Source organism: Physella acuta, unplaced genomic scaffold, assembly GCF_028476545.2.
Source record: "Physella acuta isolate Inbredline_101_S28 unplaced genomic scaffold, ASM2847654v3 ptg000574l, whole genome shotgun sequence".
In the NCBI taxonomy this organism is placed as follows: domain Eukaryota; kingdom Metazoa; phylum Mollusca; class Gastropoda; family Physidae; genus Physella; species Physella acuta.
In genome coordinates, this window is record NW_026732093.1 from 434,351 (window position 1) to 456,675 (window position 22,325).

The window sequence follows — 22,325 nt, forward strand, 5'->3', positions numbered from 1 at the left end:
GTGATATTATGTTGCTCTGAACAGTTCTACAGAAGCAATTTCTATAACTTACGTATGAACAACAGAGTTTCTTCCAGGCATCTCTACTCCCCCCCCCCCCCCCGAACTAAATCAAATTTGTATAGAAAATATATACTTTTACCAGTGTCCGCCCCCCCCCCCCCCCCCGGACAATTTAGTCCGCCCCCAGAAAATATCGAGTGTCTCCCCCCCCCCCCCCCCGGAGAAAGAAGTCTGGAAGAAACACTGGTGAGCAACAGAGCAATATTAATTCATTCAAAAAGCCATACGCATCGCAGGGGGCTGAGTTCAGATAGGCCCACATACACTTTGCATAGCAAAAAGCTCTTTTCTGTTCAGAAATAAGTTTCTAAAATGCCCGTATCACGTTCTCCATGCTGCGCATGACAGGAAATAACTAGATCGTGGCGTAAAGCCAGACATCTATCTATCAGTTAATATTGGTCAGCTTTATGTACATTATATTTTAGTTTATTTACATAAATATATTAAGTTTAATAATATAATTAGTTGTTGAAACAGTTAATTAAATGAAGGTATTTCTTTGGAGCTATTTCACGGAAAGTATTACAATTCTCAAGGTAATTTTTACCGAAGTCGTTTCGTTTATTTTTAATTTTTAAATTCTAAGTTCTAACGACAACTGAATGAATGATCGTTCTTCTGTAGTCTACAACACAACAGATTTAGATCTACTTTGCACCTTTATTACACCTTACTACTACTAGATTCCTATATCTATATCTTGATATAGTCTCTATTTGCTAACATAAACCCACACTCACTAGTGTAACTAAGTTAGTCAACTGAACATTAGAATCTAATTAAAGAATCAAGAATGGCATCCAAAAATTAAGTTTGATCACATCCCCCCCATCATTATTGTTAACATTGTTGATAAAAAAATGTAGGTTAACCAGGTATTAACTTTTAAGCCAATTCTGGATCCGATACCCTCCATAGAAACTGGCAGGAAACAACGCAGTGTCAAAATCAATACTCCAAAAAGTGTTTCTGTAAATTTTGCTTTCACAGTAGCCATAAAAATATTGAAGGCATTTTGAGATTCCTGCCATTAATGATTAAGTTTAGGTTATAAATTTTAAAGAAACAGAACTCAGGGCCTATAGAAACAATTCTTTATTCTTTCCTACATTATTATGCCTAAATCCTGGGCTTACATTATTTCGATTGTGTAGTGTAACATAATCACTAATATGAAAAAAATGATGGTAGGGCCTAGTTATAATAAAAGCCTGTCTAAATTTTTTAAATTATGAAGGTGTAAGCGAACACCTATCTTCGGAACACATACAGTGGCTTAGGCTTTTTGCATGGTTTTAATTTATTGAATGGCGGTAATATTTCATTTTCAATGTCACGCATAGCTAATAAATGTAGATTATTATTAGCCTATTTGCATTTACTATTTACTATAATTATTTCATAGTAAAATAATGCGCAAGGGGCTGCAAACTATTAAAAAAAAGTTTCTTTCCTTTAATAGCGGTACTCATGAAATCTGAGTATATCACGTCTGCCACAAGTTATATATTCATGAGCCTTCGTTATTTTACGAAAATTTGACCAAAACAAATTAGCATAATTATTGTTAAAGTAGCTTCTAAAAATAAATTTCTGCAAAAGTACAAATTCATTACATGTCTGGTTTAGGAGATAACAGTTGTGAAGATTAAAAATGTTATTGCATAAAATTCACTTTCTGTTTGTATAATTACTATATTAGGTCTAAATTCAGTTATTGTAGAATTGGATGTTTATTAGTCGATTAAATGTTTTAAAAGCATATGTCTTGTAGCTGTTTGCATTATGACTACTTATTTGTTTAGATTGCCTAACTGAATGTTATGCCCGAATCATCTGGCAACATTGAGGAGATACACCACTCCCTAAAGGCCACACTTGGCCGTGGTCATTCTGATCTTGATCATGATGTTGTGGCAGCTTCTAAACGGGTATTGCTTGAGAATATTGCATTTGTACCAGCCCAGACTCCATATACAATGCAGCGTGATGTTTTAAAAGCAAAATACATATCTTTAAACCCTCCTATCTCAGGATGGGAATTAGGGGACAAGTCACAACAGACCCCAAAAGAGCAAATTAGTGAGTATCTAAATTAGTAGCTGAAAATTTAAATTTCTATTATTGTATTGCTGTACCTTTATTATTTAACTTTTAATTTTTATTCAGTACTAGCGTACCCATCCCCCGCGCGTTGCCGCGGTGATAGAATAAAGTCTGACGAAATATATTAGAAGGATATCACCAATGCATTACCAATCATATGTTCTTAGACGCATCACCTTGTTTTCTAAAACTGTGTTATTTAAATGTCAACATTGCCTGCGCTTGGCTAATAATTATCGGGACACGGGTTTTCATTCACTACCGCATGAAAATCTTGAGTACATTAATCACTCACCGAAATAATTAGGTAGAACACACTTCAGTGACCACCCATATGTCAGGGACGTAGAGGGGCGCTCTCAGGAGCCCCCCACCCCCGATTACACTACCGCAGAGGCGCAGCGTAAGGTCCCTTAAAACTAACAGGCGCCATCGTGCTCATAGGATAACCCAGCGTGCCAAATAGCATCCTGTAAACAATGATGCAGATTTCGTCATTCGCTAAAGTGACCCAAATGAACAGGATTTTTTTCTTTAACACATACAAAAATTATTTGACGTTTTTTAAACATCAGTTCGACTGATGCAATATGCTAGCGTTACTAATGGTCTATTATTAGATGCTCGGTCTCAATTTCGGCCTGGATCGTCTAATAATAGATGCTTATTGCATCATTCGCAAAGTGACGAAACTCTACAGTAGGTTCCTCATATTCAAACAGTTATTTTTTCATCTTTCGCAAGGTGACGAAACTGTACAGAAGGATTTCCTCGCGTTACAAAGTTATTTTTAGAAGCCTGTTGTAGTTTTACCGCTGAATATAGTAGTACCCCTTACTCGCTATACAGGACGCTAGATTAACGGATGCCAAGTGCCAACTTAGTCGCTCTAAAACTCTGGGCGCCAAACCGTGTATTGACGAAAGTTGTACCCTATATGGCGCCGCCGTAAGAAACTTTAGTTTTCTTTTTCGCAGAAATATTCTCGGGAGTATTCTCATCTACTTCCTAAAGTTTCATGGTACTCGGATGAACCGCATCCGAGTTTTATTTTTTATATACCGTATATAGAGAAAAAAATAGCTCCCCCCCCCCCCCCCCCCCCCGGTGGTGTGCCGCCTTGCAATATTAAACAATATTTTTTACAGAACCCTACCATTGAGTGATCTAATCATCTCCCCAAAGTTTCATGGTACACGGATGAACGGTGTGAAAACGGAAAAAAAAAACAACGAAATTTTATAAACCGTATATAGAGAAAAATCGCAACCGCCCGTGGCGCCGCCCTTGCGAAATTAATAAAGTTTTTTTTTTACAGAACCCTTCCCTGAATTGTTCTAATCAACTCCCCCAAAGTCTCATGGCTATTGGATAAACGGTGTCACTGCAATTCACTTTTATTCTTTTTATATACCGCAAATAGAGAAAAATAGGACCCTCCCGTGGCGCCGCCCTTGCGAAATTAAAAATTATTTTTTTTACAGAACCCTTCCCTAGAGTGGTATAATGAATTCCCCAAAGTCTCATGGCTATCGGATGAACGATGCCAAACCAAAATCGACTTTTATTTTTATATACCGTATATAGAAAAAAAAACAAATCGCGTCGTGTCGGGGCACCAGCCCTGCGAATTTGAAATATTTTTTTTCGCAGAAATCTCCCCATGAATATTCTCAACAACTTCCTAAAGTTTCATGGCAGATCGTGTGTCAGAACGGTGTCACGGCAATTCACTTTTATTATTTTTATATACTGTATATAGAGAAAAATCGCATCCTCCGGTGGCGTCGCCCTTGCGAAAATAAAAATGATTTTTGTACAGAACCCTTCCCTAGAGTGTTCTAATCAACTACCCAAACTTTCATGCCTATCGGATAAACAGTGTGAAATCAAAATAGACTTTTATTTTTATATACCGTAAATAGAGAAAAATCGGACCCTCCACTGGCGCCGCCCTTGCGAAATTAAAAATTATTTTTTTACAGAACCCTTCCCTAGAGTGGTATAATGAACTCCCCAAAGTCTCATGGCTATCGGATGAACAGTGGGAAATCAAAACAGACTTTTATTTTTATATACCGTATATAGAGAAAAACAAATCGCGCCCTACCGGGGCGCCACCCCTGCGAATTTGAAATTTTTTTTTCCGCAGAAACCTCCCCAGGAATATTCTCAACAACTTCCCAAAGTTTCACGGCGATGTGATGAGAGGTGTAGTAATGCATAAAGGACACACACACACACAGACATACATTGCTTTTTATATATATAGATAGATAGATAGATGTGCCTTATAGAGTTACACAATACATAGACTTTATTAAGTATGTAAAATTTTTAAATACAAAATTTCATGCCTGATATATTCACATGGTTCATAGTAGTATATTCTTCTATTATCATTATTATAGCTGCATTACATAATTGTAAACAAAATATGAAACAGTAGTTAGCAATATACCATTTTACAAGCTTATACTTAGTTTAGAAAATTTTGATGCAGTTGTTTGATTTTTTAGCTTTTCTCTCCTAGATGATTACTATCCCCAACAAACTAACATCATTGACATATGATAAAACCCTAAACGATTTTTTGTTTACTTGCAGACAAAAATATGAATAACCTGTCTAGTACTGAAAAAAATAGTGATGGCCTTCCAACACCAAAAGTAGTTCTTTATCCAGAAGAAAAAGTTAAAATGGAGTGGACAAGGATGACTAGAATAGGTGCTGGTCTTGTTAACATGGGCAACACTTGTTTCTTTAATTCAACTCTGCAGTGTCTTACTTACACAGCCCCTCTTGTCAACTACTGTTTCAGCAATGACCACAGAGATAAATGTAAGTATATGTTTTATTTTGTTAACTTTTTAAAAAGTAATTATATAGTTTTATATTTAAACCTTCATTTTGTAATTATTTTTACTCAGGTAAGAGAAAAGATTTTTGCATGATGTGCGAGATTCAAAGCCATATAAAGAGCTCTTTGGATTGCGGTGGAAGGTCTATCAAGCCACATTCAATACTGCAAAAACTGAGATGTAAGTACAAACTTCTGGATTTTTGTCTTTCGTATCTTTTGTTTTCAAGGGTAGATTGCATATAGTGTTGAATATTTAACATGCATACTAAATGGGTCAACTCAGTACTTAGTTATAACCAAATTTTACTGTGACAAGTTTCTTTAAATATCAGGGTTTTTTAATGGCCAATGTAGACCAATGATTTTAAATTTTCTTTTTCCTTTTTGTACACTCAAAATGTTTCTTTACTTTAATTACTTTATCCAGTATTATGATGTAAAGCTAGTGTAGATTTTTTTTAAAATTTCAGGTATTGCTAAACATATGAAGTGGGGAAGGCAGGAAGATGCCCATGAATTCCTTAGATTTGTTGTTGACCACTTGCAGCAGTCTTGCTTAAATGGAGAGACCAAGTCAGTTTTTGAACACCTGATATTTGACTAATTCTTTTCCACAGTGAGCAATATCTTCAGCTTTGTTCAATGTGTATTGTGCACAACAGCTGACAAGAACAGATAATGTATCTGTTAATTAGATTCTAAAGACATTTTGCTGAGCAATCAAGATTTTCAAGTTAACGGCTTTAAACCCCTTGTCCCAAACTAGTTGGTTCTATAATATAATTTAATTTCTGGAAGCTAATAATAAACATTGTTTAGCATATTTATGTCAATTTTATAAAGCTTTGATTGAAATTGTAATTGAAAATTTTTTTTCAGACTTGACCAGTTTAGTAAAGATACAACTGTTATAAATCAAATTTTTGGTGGATATCTTAGGAGTCAAGGTAGGTTATATTTGTATTACACGTGTAATTAAAGCAACGTTAAAACTAAGTTTTAAAGTTATTTTTTTAAATTTAGACTGAACAGTATGGGAAACTTTATTTTGCAGTAACCTGCTTGCGCTGTCATGCCAAATCAAATACTTTTGATCCATTCATGGATATTAGTTTGGATATTAAGGTAAAGTCGTAATAGTTTTCTTAGTTTTCAAAATACTTAAAGCATTAAAAAGGATTTCAATCTTGGCTTTCCAAAATAAACTATATTTTAAAATAATTTTCTTAACTTGATGTTTTTGGTACTTGACATAGATTGTTTACAAACACATTTAGTGATCAACAAATCTAGCATGTTTTTTTCTGCATATTTAAAAGCAACTTTTGTATCTTGTAGGGTGTCAATACAGTTGAAGAAGCATTGGCCAAGTTTGTCAAGCCAGAAACATTGGAGCAAGAAAATGCCTACAAATGTCCAAAGTATGACTTGCTTCACTTACTTTTTTTATCAATCCTTTGACTGTTTTGGTAGGCAAATAGCCTGTATTGTAAAAATGCTTTAATGTTTATAATAGGCTATGAATTTGTTTTTATATTTTAAGAATAATATGATTGGATAAATATTAATTACTATTTTTGTAATCTGCATTAGTGCAAAATAATTAATCCTTAATATTGTTTGACATTTTAAATGCCTATGATACAATATACTTTCTACTGCCTCTGACTGCTATCTTTCATATTGTACTCATATGAAACTTAAATGTAAAACCAGCATTTTTTTTTTAATTTGTAGGTGCAAACACAAAGTGAGGGCACAGAAGTGTTTTTCTATACAAAAAGCTCCAAATGTTTTGACTCTGCAATTGAACAGGTGAATTGCCTCAGATTATAAGTGCATAAATTACTTATACATGTTAACATGGTTTAGAAAGTTTACTTGTTTTATTATTGTATTTACTGAATGTAAACATTGTTATAGGTTTGACTTTCATCGGCATCTCTCAGGAAAAATCAATCGTTTTATAAAGTATCCAGAAAAAATAAATTTGAGGAGTTATATGAGCCAAAAACAGGTGAATGAAATCCCATGCTTAGTGTTAATTAAATTATAAATTATTAACATTACAAGGCCATAGCATGATTTAAAATTGAATTCAATTTAAGCTGTGGATAAAAGTTACTTGTTTTAATGCTAACTTGGACATCATTTCAGTCAACATGGCATTTCTTTAATATATGTGTTACCTACCACCACTTTTTAGGGTGAGCCAATTTTCTATCATCTATATGGTGTTCTGGTTCATTCTGGTCATAGCAGCGAACATGGCCACTACTACAGTTACGTAAAGTCTCCAAGCAAGACATGGTATTGCATGAATGACTCAATGGTAAATAGTAGTTTGATTTGGTTTTGAGATAATGCTATTGTAAAATAGCATTGGAGATTTTTTATTTTAATTAAATATCTGCTCCATTTTAAAAATCTTCTTTATAAAATCTCTTTCCATTTACAGGTCCATCAAGCTCCATTTAATAATGTCTTCAATGCTGATGCTTATGTGCTTTTTTATGCTCGGATCAACAAAAATGTTGTTAGTTCAACAAGCCACACTCCCCCTGTTAAGGTGAGATTCTATACAAACCTACTTTACCTTATCTTTCAATATAGAAAGGTCAATTAACAGTACATTGTTTTTCTTCAGAGCCCATTTATAGGCCCAATACTTCCAAATCATCAGCCGTCTAACAGTGGAATTAATGGAATTCAAGGTAAAGTTTTTAACTATCTTAATTTTTCAAGTTAGTATCAGGGGTGTATTGAAAAAAAATCAACAGTGACAAGCTTGCTGTTATGGTTGGTGTGTTTTGTTCCCCAGCCATCAAATGAGAGGCTGCCACTTCCATGTATAGATAAACTGTTAACCGTCAACACATAGGATGCCATGCTGTTCAATACTTACAACTATCTACAGTGATTCTAACTTCCACCTCATGGAATGCCAATGCTTCTTGCTCTCTCATTCAATGTACATGACTTTGATAAGACTAGTTCCAACATACAACCTTTCAGTTCTACATCCAAGCCAAGACTTCTTTTCCTTACTTTGATCAGACTAATACTTCCTTTCTCTACAACGATAAAGACTCCCACTCCCCACCACAAGATGAACACAAGCCTTTAGCATCACTAAAGTGCTTAACTTAAGTAATACCAAACAAATCTTGCCCCTAAGTAAACACATTACTTTTGCTGCCTAACACCAGGGCCAGCATATTTTTCACCTGTCATTCTTTCTTACATCTGGCACATTTTGAAATTTCTTTCTAAATTGTGGCATTCTTAGTTTCAGCATAAGATGGTAAAGCTCTATAAATGGTCTGTCAAAATGTTTGTATTGACAGTGTTTTTTTTTTTTTTGGGATTTTTTAAATCCTAAAAATCATTTTAAAACCTTATCCACAATATTAATGAATTTTATTTTTATCAGGGAAACCTACCAGTGAGCTTGGCACACCTATAAAGCGACAAGAATCTTCAAGTGGAATAACTAATGGACAAAAGAGTGCCCCAGTTCAGACTAATAACAGTTGGTTACCTGCTGCACATACGAGAATAAGCTTTCCTATTGTGAAACCAAATGAGGTAGTACAGGATGATGGGAAAAGGATTGTTCTACAGATCAAGCATGGTAACTCTACTACAATGGAGAAGTCACCTGATGGGAAATCTAAAGTTGTGAACGGCCTATCTTCACATACTGCTCTTGTTCCTTACAACAGTGACTCAGAACAAGAAGACACACCTGTCTCTGTACCTGACAAAAAAACACAGCATCAGGTTTCAGGAGAAAAGGATTCTAAATTAGCAACTGTATCTAGTTCATTGTCTTTTTCCTCCAAAATTGCAACAAAAATGACAGGAGAAGGAGATGCTAAACTGCAAGCCCATGAGCCCAATTCACTACCATCTGCTTCTTCCAAAATTGTCGTTAAAAGGGCTGGAGATGGCACCTCTTCATTGTCTTCTCATGACTCACCCAAGCCTGTAATAAAAGTGACTGGACATGGAGATGCCAAAACTCTAACACTTGAATCTAGTTCACCATCCTCATCTTCCACAAAGCTAGGTATAAAAATGACAGGAGCACCAGATGCCAAAGTATTGTCTGAAGAGAAAGATGTCTCCATCTTGTCAAACAAACATTCCTCCAAAACACCACCCTTAATACTTCCTGTCTCCCCTTCTAGTAGTAATAAAATAAAAAGCACAGGTGGTAGCTGGTTGATTCAGTCCCAAGATTGTGCTCCCAGCCCTAGGGGATCATGCTCTAGTTCAAACAGTGTCAATTCAACAACTGAATGGACAGTAGAATCAAAAGGTTTGTTATAAATTATTTTTCAGGAAGAAAATGTATGCACTTTGAAATTTTAGAAGTTGTTTCTGTTTGTATTTGATTATCTAAAACTCTTTTAGGGACTGGTCTTCAGTATGTATTAGATTACTGTCAGTCATGTACAAGTCTAAATTAATGATAATGTGTTGTTTATCTACAATGTAATCAGTAGAATACAAATAATTAAAAATTTACCATAGTACTATTTAAATCTATTGACAGATAAAAAAACGTAAGGATTTTTTTAAAAAGTATTTTACAAGCACTAAAAAATAACTCAGATGTTTGGATTTGATTTATTTTTGTTAGGTTATATTTATATAAAGTTGATTCTCAGCTTGGCAGTTGTTAGATTACTTAGTTACAGTTGAAAAATTATATATTTGTTTCAGAAGTCAATAAAGTGTCTAGTTCAGTATCAGACAAGTGTACACCTGCTGATTTACACAAACATTCTCATACAGAAAAAACAGTTGGTTCATCTTCTGGCAGCTCATCAGATACTTCAAGTAAAAAGAAAAAGAAACACAAAAAGAAAAGTAAGAAGGAAATGAGAGATTCATATAGAAACAAGAAAAAACATAAAAAGCAGAGCGGTACAGATTACAAAAAGAAAAGCAAATACAGGAAAGAAAGCAGCAGTGAGAGTGAGGATGGCTACGAGTGGGTTGAAAAAACTAAAGAAACAGCACCTTTTCTTAACAACAGGGGTGAGTATTTGTAGTTACTAGTTTGAGAGATATTTGCTTACAAGACATCAAAAAAAGGATGCAAAGTTAATGCATTCTTTTAAAATTGAATTCTAATTGTAATTGCTAAAAATATTTGCTCAAAAGGTCTATTATTTGTCCATATACATGATACTTCAGTTAGTTTATGAATCACCTGATTTAAAAGGGAATTGTCTGGGAATTTAGCTAATATTGATTTATGTGCAAGGTTTTAAAAAGTTATGAAGTATTGATTCCCTGGTTATTTATATTATAGTTCAGCCATGGAATTTGCATATCAAAGATGATATTGCACCAAAAAAAGAAAATAAAACTAGTGATTTTAAGACTGGTTGGGATGGAAGTCGCCCTACCAAAGTGGCAACAGAATTACAAGGAGACAGCTTTTCATTTGGCAGTACAGGTAAGTGCTACTTACAATTTTCAGTTTTTAAAGTTTTTGGCTCGCTCAGACATTTTTTGCATCTTAGATTGTTTGTTTTCAACACAGATTTAGTCACATGTATTATTTAAAAAGTAGTATTTAGTTAATTACAATTTAGTGACAAACTTTATTACTTTTGAATACCTAGTCCTTTAAAAAAAACAACTCTATTTCAGTATTATCTTGGGAAGGTGGCAAAAACCACATTGAGGAAGTTGTTAAAAGTAAGAAACGTCATTGGTCAGATGATTACAATGATGATATAGATTCTGGAAAGGTAAGGTTAAGTTTGAAATACATTATCAATAGGTTACCATTTATATCTGTTGTCTAGAATAACCGTAGTATTTTGATTAATAGCTGTAAATAGGTTGATCAGTTGTATAGTTAATGCTGTCTTTATTATACAAAGTTGAGAAAAAACTTATATCAAATAACTTATTTGCTCTAGAATGAATTTTTTTATCAATTATAATATTTAGGTAAAAAAAGTCAAGAAAGTAAAAGAAACTTTTCTGGCAGACAACCCATTTCAAATGGTGCAGTCTGACAAAATAAAGGTACGATCTTTTGAGTGGGACATTTATTTTTGATTATAACTTTTATATTATTATTATTATAATGGACATTTTTTTTTAAATTAATGAAATTGTTAATAAATGACTGACCGTTTGTTTTTATGTCCAGGCACATGGAGGCTCATGGAATCAGGATCATAGATACCAATGGCCAGATCATAGAAGAATCTCCACATCTTAGTATGCTCTGTACATCATGTTTGCATTGATTTTTATGTGCATATGTTAAGCTGACAGCAATTGGTTTTGTTCTCTTCTATTGCAACTATTTAAGAAATTGTTTTACAAGATTCAATATCAACCGTAACACATTACATTTATTAAATGCATGCATTTTTTTTTACGAAGAAAAAAGAAATGAGCAAACTGTTTGTGATTAAAAGTAAGGCATCGCTATGTCTTTTATGTTATAGCATTTTAGTGGGGAGGAATGTGCAAGCAAAATTTTGCACAAATGAGTGGGGACATCTATATATTATGTAAATAAAGGACTGAGAATTTCTATACATATGTACATAACTTAGTTGGGGGCAAGTTCCCACATATTGTACATATTGGGGAGGGGGAAGTGTCCCCATAATGTACATAGGGGAGGGCAGGGGGTTGTTTAAATTATGTAAAATAAATAGAAACAACTTTTATTGAAAGTATGGCAACTTATGAAATGCCTTTTCCTATTGATTGTTAGTATCACTGTTTACAACTGTATATAACCATCAATAGACTTGTCAATAATTAACAGTCATGTTCATGTATTTCAGAATTTAAATTAAACATTTTGCTCTTTACTGTATGCCCTGGTTAAGCATCAAACATTTTAACTCATTCATGTAAACTTTGGATACAAATAAAGTATTTTAGCCCATTAAGTCTTGTTTCAAGTGCAATGTATATATTGATTATTTAACTTCCTAGAGTCACGCAACTTCATTATGGTAGATAAAAGCTGGAAAAATAGTTACCGAGTTAAAATAAAAATAAAGAGCCCTTTGTGACCTGATGGTCCATGAGGCAGGTGAAGAAGAGTTCATGTTTTCTGACAAGCATGCTGAAAGATATTCTGGTCAGCACTAAACACAAGGAACAGAAATATTCTTGTTGATCTGACATAAAATGGTAGACTATATGCACTCTGCTGTATATTAGATCTCAAATTAAAGTAGCTACTTACATTTTTTTTCTATTTTTGAAATCTACATCTGGTGCCGAGTTCCACATACTGTGACTTGTGAAATATTCAAAATAGTTAAGGAAAAGTACAGTCTATATTTATTAGACCTTATGTTTCAATAAATGGTGATCATTATGCCTTCTCAACTCTTGCATTAGAATGAAGTGATCTTGACATTTGGTTCAGCTCCACCTCTGCCAGATAGAACATGACTAACAAAGTTGATCAAAAGTGCTACTTGCTTGTATCACACATTTTATAACAAGCACTTCCTAAGACATACAAAATGATAACTTCCTGGTCTTTTGTAGGTAGATCTAGCTCTATAAAGTTTTATCAGTACAGATTTGGAATACAAGCAGCTATACTATAAAAAAAACTTTCAGTTCTTTAAATATCAATGGACAGAAACTTATAGAAACAATATTTGCACCAAAATTGTTTTTTATACTTTCTTTAGACTATTGTACATTCTGGATTTCTATTAGCACAAATAGCTGGAATTTTCTCTTTTTGTTAACATAAAATTTATTGTTAAACTTAGCTGAAAAAATACAGCTGTAAAGATTTTTTTTTTCTGCATTAGAAAATAAAATAATATTTACGAATTGGAGTTTAAAATCCCTTCAGTCTGTAGAAAGAGGCATTTAACTTTTTGAAGGGTTGAAAATCATGATTCTAGGTATAAAGGACAGAATAAGGAAATGGAATTTTAAATGTAGCCTATTATCTACAGGTGTTTTTTCCCTGTAATCTTTTACAGTCTGTAATTTTAAGATTTATCCACGTAAAATGATTATGTAATAATTGTTAATTTGAAAGATGGTTTTTTAGTATTGGTTTTTGTACATGCATGATACTAATCAATATCATGGATGATTATTCTTAGTTACAAGAATACCCAATCACATTTTATAACTGAGCCTACACTCGAAAAAAGATTTGTGTTGTGTAAACACTGCCTTTAAATACTTTAAAGCAGCTCTGAGTGTTATTATATTGTGTTGTAGCAAAAAAAATTCTACTAATGTAGACATAAAGTATTATTTCAATGCCATAATATAATCCTAGAAAATGCAGTTGTTTTTAGCCAGATAAGATCAGGACCAACTAATCCACACTGTGCTGTATCTCACACCTGTCATGCATCAGGTCAGAAGTGTAAACATAATATAGTAATTTAAATAGTAGTGTACCGTTATATATTTAGTAATATATTTTTAGTGCATTATTAAATGAAAGCTTGTTATTAAAACTTTTTTGCTGCAATTTTTTTCCAGTACTTTAAAATTTTACAATAGATTTCAATAGAGTTACATGGCTTAAAAATAATTGCGCACCAAATGAACATGATATTGCGGAGACTACTAATTTCAGAAAATTCTAATTAATTCATTAAAAATTAATTTGGCATCCAATTAAGTCAAATTTAATGTCATTTAGCATTGTCTTCGAGTCTTGACTCACATGCCGAATTTCAGAGAAATTGGTCAGTTAGTATCCAAAATTTCAATCACCTGTTTCGATCAATGATGACAGACAGTGGAAGCAAGTTAAATAAAAGCTCATAAAAAAGAACACTCCTGATCGCCCATTTTCATATATTATGTACGGATGACCCTGTCTGTAATGTCTGACCCTGAAAGACACTGACCACTGCCTTAAAAACACAACTATAGACTTAACAAGTGACAAAAACAAGAACAATGTAACTGACACTTAGTAGCTTTCCAGATCTTGTAATATCTATTACTGTTTCTCTTGGTTGTAATGCTTTAAGACAGCTGCCTCTATTGTTTATTAACAAACACACACATTAAAACAAAAAATGGTAAAAAAAATGCTAAAACAAAGTGAGATATAAATATTTTATTGTTTGCCTATTATGATAGGCATAGACTGAATGGGCTAAGATGAGATGAGTTTTGGTCTGGAGCTGTTAAGATGACAGGTGTTACTAATACTTAGAAATAGTTTGGATGTGTAAAAACTGTGATTTCAAAGTTTGGATATGCTAGTTTTCATTGAAAAGGTGATAAATTGTCTTGTCAAATTAACAAGTGTACTTTAGCAACTTTAGTTTGTAATATTTACACATCTGATTACAGAGTATTGTATGCAAAAAAAAAAAAGCTTAATAAAAACAAAACAATAGTTTAGAGGAACCATATGTTAGTGTAGATACAGTTTTTTTACAGATTCAATTTTAAGAGAGGCTTCACAAGGTTAGTTTATTTACATCGTCTAAATGAACAATAGTAATGACCTAAAACATGATAGATTCTACTTATAGAAACATTACCTCAATTATCACTACCATGAAGAGAACTTACAACAAATCTATAAGGACACACACTGATACTTTAGCCTATTAAAAATGTATAGGCCTGTGTTTATGTATAAAACTAAATACAAGATAATTTAAATGTTTCTACAAATTACATTTAATAATAACCTATCTTTCATTTTTATTCAAATTAATAATGTAAAAATACTTAATTAAAAATGACAAGAACATGTTTCTGATGCAATAAAATTTAATGGCACTAACGATATGTTTAAAATTTAAATACGAACAGCAAGCAATATATGATATTAAAGTACTTGATATTCATAATGATTTGATTTAATATGTCATCACCATTACACGCTTAACATTAACCCAGCTTAGTGTTACAGAAAGTTGTTTGTTCAATGAGCTCAAGCATTAAACATGCTTTATGACTAGTAAATATTCTGTTTTTATAGCTCAAACTTAGCTTTTTCCATTAAAAATACAAATATTCAATCCTTGCCACTCAGCACAGCATCCAATCAGAAAATGTCAGAGAAATTCAGCCTAGAGCCTGATTGGTTTGGGGGAAAAATGTATGTGTAGCTGCTGAATAATGACTGGCTGGTGACAGAACTGATTGGGTTAATGTTATCACCATCATACATTCTAATTAAGTTGAGTGTGTTGGTAAAAAAAAAGTGTTTTTCCAGGCAGGTAAAAGCTTGTGTTCCAACCAAAACATACACTACATGTATCTTTGACATTTAAGTCAAATAATCCATAGTGAAAGTTTTTGAATACTAAACTAACTTTTTTACAGGTTAATTATTTTCTAAAAGACTGAATAAAAACAGAAGATCCCTATAAGTGAAGTATTATCACTAATATATTTATGTACAGCAGTTAATAGAGATACAACATTATTATATAATATATTGCCACATAATTTTGTAGGAGGAAAACTAAGTTCACTGAACAAAGTTGAATGCTCTATGCTGTGTGTTGGAAGTGTGCAATGTGTAGAAACAGTGAAGGGTGTAAACTAGGTCTGGGCTTGTGTGTTAGCTAAGTGCACCAAACACAACCCCCTTACTCTCACAGTAAAATGCTGTTAGGATGTGCCACATGTATGGCCAAAGCACTTTGAGTGATCATGATATAGCTCATACTTATTAATGACCATTTATTCAGGAACATTTCAGTCATATACTTGATATGATTATCAACCTCAAAGTGAAGTTTGCTTATACCATATGGTTGGCCTATCATTCAAATGTATTAGAATGTCTATCATACATAGGGGTGGCCCCGTTACTGGAGTGAATTTATATACAATACCGATTCAAGGACACAGAAAGGTCACAGAAGACTAGAAATCTTATAGATACAATCAGCACTGATATTTACACTAGAGTAATATGAAGGTATAAAACAGGAGCTCAGCTGACGTTCTGATCATACCACAGCAGCATGGTGTAGGTAGGCAACAGTCAGAGCTATCTGGGTCGTACACCTGAACCTGTCGCATTTTTTCTTCTAGCAGCCAACATGTCATAGAACGGGTTGTCATTTATGCTGGACCTACAGATATGGAAGTAAACATATGTAAGAGATCTCCAGTAGGAGAATAATAAATTGTACTATAATAAAATATAGTGATTAGTGCATTTAGTTACAAACGGTACAATAAACAGATTTCAACATTAATTGGAATTTTCGTTTTTGCGATAAATTCTGCCTAGAGCACATCAAACATGACAAAAAAATGATAACTTGATAGCTAAATAGAGAATATACCTGATAGAATTTATCCATTCCTCTTTATCTTCAACAGTATTAGCAGCCATTCTGTACACATTGTGACGACCTGCCAAGTGAAATAAAAAAATTAAAGCCTTCACTAACACTTGATGGAGTTAGAAACATATGGTAAAAAAATTGAAAGTGACCTGAAACCACATGATGCATGAGCTTTTCAAACATTTTCTTTTTTGTGACATTATTTAAGAAACAATTTAAAATTGATATGGCATAACCATACTTTAAGTTCAGCCAAAAATAAATTTATATCACAATAAAACAAGTGTTTGAAAAATTTGAAAAAAAAAAAAAATTTGAGAAGAATTATAACCTTTTCATTCAATATAGAACATGCATAATTAATAAACATAAATTCATTACTGTTTAGAAAAATCTAATAGTATTTACTGATGCTTATGTGGTGTATACATACCTTCTACAACTTTTCCATCAGAATCAACCTTACAGGCTTTTATTATGTCTGATGTTCCACTAGAAAACAATTCAAAGCAGTTAGCTCGTGATTTCTCGTTGGGAACCTCACGTACTTGTATATTCTCCAGAGGAATAATACCTTTGGGTTCTTTGTCCTATTCACACAAGCAAACAATAACATGTTTAAAATGTCAGTTTAGAAACAGATCATTCCCACTTTATACAAACAGCTTTTAAATTTGAATGGAACCCTTTATAGCTTTTTGTAAAAGTTCAATGATGAAATAAATGGATGCACTAAATAAGATTAGTAGATAATTGTATTGTGATGCTATTGTATTTGGCAAGTCCTGAAAGTTATTAATACAGCAATTTGCAACAGCATATCAAATACTTATAACTTACTGTCGTGTATTGAAAATAGTAGAGACAATTGTCATTTAAGATAAACCAACGTCGCTTCCAGTTTTTCACTCTTCCTCCTAACATTGAAAAAAAAAAATGTGAACAGGTTAATACACAATTCTACTGACACTATGTTGGTATAAGTTAATGTTAAAAGAATGCTTTACCTTGTTTGTTCAGCCAACCTTCCTTTACTGGATTAAAAAATGTATGCATCAAGTCATTTCCATCATCTTCAGGGATCTTGAATGGTTCCTTTTTTATATTGTCGTACAAATTCTGCAAGTTCAAGGATAGCCATAAAATATAATACTTTAAATAAAGCATGAAAGACTGCAAGAAATAGAAATAATAAAAGATACACCTTACGGCATAACTAGCATCAATTTCCAGACTTTAAGACCCAGAATGTATGTATCTTAACTAACAACTGTAAATCTAATACATTCTATTACAAATTAAAAAAACAAACAACTCACAATTAAGAGTTCCTGTGGCAAGTTACCACCATCATTAATTCCTCTGTTCATCTGTATAAACCTGTCAACTGTAGGCTTGTCTTTAACACTAGGGTTGTGTAGACTTGTGTTCAGCATTATTATAGCAAATGACAGAACATAGCAAGTATCTAAAATAAGAAAATTACAAAATTGTAACACAGTAAGCTACATACAAATATCACTTTATTTTAGGCAGGATTTCACTAAAAATAAAATGCTTCTGACACCTCACCTAATTTTTTTCAGAGCATGCATGAATACAAAAATACTAATGATTATAATTTGGTACTTAACACACATTTTAACAACAACGATTTGAGGCTGAATATTTAATTTTTAAAAGTGCAAATTTCTGAAATGATGTAGCTATTAAACAGCTGTTTTACCTGTGTTGACAAAAACTCCTGGATTAAGAAAACAATAGCGCTCTGCAAAAGACTCCATCATCCTGTCTATTTTCTGAGCTTCACCAGGAAGACGGAAACTCCATAAAAATTGCCTGATTTGATTAGTAAAAAAAATAATAGATATTTTTGTACATATCAATTATGACAAACATAAAACTAAAAAAAAGTTTCCTCATTGTTGTGTGGGAAGTTCTGGTAAATTGTTCTTTTTTTTGTGTGCAGACTACAGGAAATAAACAGTTTTATTTAATCTTTAACCACTGTAAAAATTAACATCAACAATGTCAATAGTGTAAAGCTAAAAAATCAAGAACTATAAAATTCATAGTTCATTACATGATTAATATTGCACTGTAAGTCATTAGCACATAGCATATATAGGAAATAACAAGGAAGTAAAAATAGCAGCCATTTCCTGTTGTTTTAATGTAATCATCTGCTTTCTAATTAAATGTAATATGTATAGCATTTTTTTTTTTTAAAATCTTGAGCATCCTAGAAATTGATTAACTGGTTAGACTGACTGGATGAAATGGAAGGAAGAATGGAGAAAATGAAGGGGTGTAGATGTATTATGCTGTATTATTTTCATTACTGTGTAAAGATTTCAGATGTATAAAGAGTGTAAATAGTAAAGAAATAAAAACAACATTTCAAGAAAGCAACAAAAAAGCATAAGCCAAAAACATACCTTAGTGCCTGCACCAGAATCATATCTGTGAACTCATGGAGGTTGACAAATGCCTTGAGAACAGCCATGTTAAAATCATTTCTAGGATAGAAAAAAAAAATTATTTGCTGGGTGGTTAATAGAATTAGGTACTTTAAATTAATATTTTTCTTGAATTTAGAAATGAAATTTAGTTACATAATTAGCACAGTGCAGTCATTGTTGATGATAGACCAGAATTATTTCTGATAGACTAACCTTTCTCCTAGGTAATCTCCAATGGCTGTTTTGTTGAGTCCTTCACCCTGGAAGAGAAACCTTGCAACATCTTCTGGTGTATGCTCTAGCAAGCCATGTTCTATCAGATACTCAATACCCTGTCAAACAAATCATCTTGATTAAGAAACATACCATTAACATTATTTTTAATGTTCTTTAGTACACAATGTATGTGAAAATAGCATTCACTCCTATTTCAGGTTCATACATGTAGTATGTATTACATGAAGTTTGTTAGAACTACATCAATAAAAAAAAGTATGAGCCTCTGGGATTTGCACATAATAAAAATGTACTCATCAGCAAGATGAAGCTTACCTTTTTAGGATCCATGTTGAATTTCTTTCTACCAATGGAAATCTGTTTAGCCTTAGGGTCTGGTTTACTGTAAAATAAACCATATGATTTTAGTAAATGGCATTTAAAAGAATGCGTAATTTGACAACAAAACTAAACATACACAAAAACTATTCATAATAAGTCATAATAACCCATAATTTGCTTTAAAGCATCACATACTCTGCAATAGTTTTAGGCAAGTACCTGTCATCGATATCCATACCCTCCAATTCGTTGGTAACATCTTCAATTTCTCGCTTCAGTTCCTAAAACAATATTTTTAACTGTCATCATTTTTTCTCATTCATCAACTGACAGCAGTCCTCAAACACAGATGAAAAGCAAAACTAGTCTAATGTAACTATTGTGTTTTATTAATTACCACAATTACTTATTCAAACATTTATCTCAGTAAGTGTTTAAACTATGATAAATAATATCACGCATTCATTAACTCACACTATTTGGGCTTAAGATAATATAACTTGTGCATGTTGAGGTTGTAGGTAAAGCAAAAATTAAAACTTCACATTCTGGGACTAGTAATTACCTAGAGATTTAATGCTTGTGTTTAATGCACTAACCTCAATCTCTTGGAGCAGTTTTTCTTTTTTCTCTTGAATGCTCCTCAGAAGCTCCTGCTCTTCAAAAGTGAGATCTGCAAATTAGCATGGGGGGAATAAAAAGCTTAAAAAGTATATAGGTGCATAAAATGTATTCAGATTAACACCAGACACTGATAATTACCTTGAAACAGATGTGATTTATGTTTATTGAGGATTATTAGTTATTTTTACTAAGATTAAAAAGTTATAAACACTGCATATCAAATTTTATTGCTTTAATTTTCAACAGTATATTTTTGTTTGGGTAATATTTACTGTGAACTGTGTTTTCCCCAATAAAGTATCAGTATTAAAAAAAAGCTCAATGGAAAAAAAAATATCTTTTAAATAAATAATAGATCTTGTCTTTATTATTTAATATTTAGTGATTTCAAATATTCTAGAGCTATTGAATAGCCATTATATTTTTGGTAGGCCTAAGTATTTTCAGACACAGTGAACAAAACATATATGTAAGTAATGAGTAATGTACAGTATTAATTCCATCAAGTTATGTTCTCTCTCAACAAAAATTATTTGTAGGGCTGCTTTACACATTAATGATTAAATATAAAATAAACATGTTATCAAATCAAGAGGTAGAGTTGAAAGTGTGTAGGATTAATAAATATTTAAAGTAAACAGCTTTTAGTTTACACTTCTGAGCTGCACTTTACAGTACTTTTACCCAATTTTCATCTACGTTGATCCAATTGCACAGCTACAAAAGAATAATTTGAGCTCAATGCACAGATATTAATAGTATTTAATTTGAGCCAACTGTGTTCTATTAAGTAGTATTATAAAATTAATTAAGGCCATTGCGTTATTTGTTTTCTGCCTGCTAGACTATCACTGGGGGGGGGGGGGGGGAGGAAAGAAGCTTCTTCGGAGTGTCAGTAGTCACTTTGTAAGATTGTATTGTAACGTTTTTACTGCTCTCAAAATGTGTTGTTCTATTGTAATATTCTTGCTTCTATCAAATGTAACGTTTTTCTTCTCTTCTATTTCTCACTCTCAGTCACAGACGATCAAGAATGAAGAATAAGCCGTCGTCATCAAATCTTTGTTTTACTATCTTTCTTGAGCGGGAATTGTCTGTGTAGCGCGCATCTAACAAGACTATAGCGCCAATACGTGTACTGCATAAATTACTGGCTAGGGCCGTCGTCTCTCCATCCCCTCTAATGCTAACCCACCGGTTTATATACCCCACCTGCGAGCATCTCCGATGACACATTGTTCTCAGGACAAATTCTAGCGCTTACCTGTGAAAATTTCCCCCGCTTTTGTGCTAACCGACCCCAAATAACCCTATATAAAAACTTGTTCTTAAACAATAATACTTCAAACATGCAAATATTGTAAAAATATAACCAAATACACCTAATTAAAGTAGATTTCCATAATATCGGCTTGCTCCTAACTAACACTAAGATAATCCAAATTAAAGATCAAGCTTGGCCTAATAGTTCATCCAATTTTCATGCTATAATAAAAACTTTTTATTAAGATATGAATTTTTCTTCTTGCCTTACTAAGCACAATTGACTTCTTCTTCTTCTTCTTCGTTCTTGATTATTAGTGTTGAAGGGGATCGAGATTTATCTGACAGTGGGTCTGAACTCGAGACTTTGTTCGACACAATTGACTGATTTCTAACAAATTCACTACTTTATTCAAAAGGCCTAAATCTGTAGACTGTAGGCCTGTAGGCCGTAGGCCCAACTAATCTAACATCTACATTAAAAATTCACTAAATTATAGAATTCTAAGAACAGATCTAGATTTTTTTATTCTAGTAGTATATAGTATAGTATATAGTCCCCCCCCATGTTCTAATTTTAATCATTTAATTTTCTAACAGAACACTGACTCTCCAGTCCAAATCAGCCAAAATCAAAAGCCCAAATCTTGCTGGATTCAATTTCAATAAAAATATAAATTTAAGTTCAATTAATAAAGCGCTGCAGTTACCATTTAAATTAAAAGTATTTTCCTCCATTTGTAACTAGTTGGAACAGTTACAAAAGTTCATGGCACTCAACTGTATAATATTTACATTTATTATTTTAAGTATGATAATCTGCCAACTTCTTATCTTATGTTGCCATCATAGGCCTAGTTTACCCTTTTTTATAAGGATTTCTACCCACTTCCTTTTCACTAGCTCATATACGTAAACAATGTGAAGCTGTTTAAAAAAAACTCAGCCATGTAATAAATGTAGATATATATATATATATATTTATTCATTAAATTATTTAAAAAATATAATTTAAAAATATTCTTAAACCGTATAATAATGTAACAGTTTTGGTAGAAAATACGA

The 22,325-nt window shown here is 32.6% G+C and overlaps 2 protein-coding genes across 2 annotated transcripts; one reads left to right on the plus strand and one right to left on the minus strand.

The window, feature by feature from the left end:
• Window positions 1-412: 412 nt before the first annotated feature.
• LOC131946884 (ubiquitin carboxyl-terminal hydrolase 36) lies at window positions 413-11,966 on the plus strand. Its single transcript, XM_059307875.1, has 19 exons — window positions 413-602; window positions 1,872-2,148; window positions 4,780-5,013; window positions 5,103-5,213; window positions 5,506-5,608; window positions 5,915-5,982; window positions 6,090-6,160; window positions 6,374-6,456; window positions 6,773-6,850; window positions 6,959-7,052; window positions 7,242-7,367; window positions 7,494-7,604; window positions 7,683-7,749; window positions 8,469-9,359; window positions 9,767-10,084; window positions 10,362-10,508; window positions 10,706-10,806; window positions 11,012-11,089; window positions 11,217-11,966. The coding sequence occupies exons 2-19, from the start codon at window positions 1,890-1,892 to the stop codon at window positions 11,286-11,288; spliced, it is 3,012 nt and encodes a 1,003-aa protein (XP_059163858.1). The 5' UTR covers window positions 413-602; window positions 1,872-1,889; the 3' UTR covers window positions 11,289-11,966.
• A 2,166-nt stretch (window positions 11,967-14,132) lies between these two features.
• Window positions 14,133-22,160, minus strand: LOC131946891 (cytohesin-1). The gene is made up of 13 exons (XM_059307887.1): window positions 21,971-22,160; window positions 19,973-20,046; window positions 19,593-19,654; window positions 19,368-19,434; window positions 19,029-19,147; window positions 18,792-18,872; window positions 18,080-18,192; window positions 17,673-17,821; window positions 17,361-17,472; window positions 17,194-17,270; window positions 16,787-16,943; window positions 16,351-16,420; window positions 14,133-16,134 (listed from the first exon to the last, which is right to left on the minus strand). Exons 1-13 carry the CDS (start codon window positions 21,996-21,998, stop codon window positions 16,050-16,052), a joined length of 1,194 nt encoding a protein of 397 aa, XP_059163870.1. The 5' UTR covers window positions 21,999-22,160; the 3' UTR covers window positions 14,133-16,049.
• Window positions 22,161-22,325: the final 165 nt, after the last annotated feature.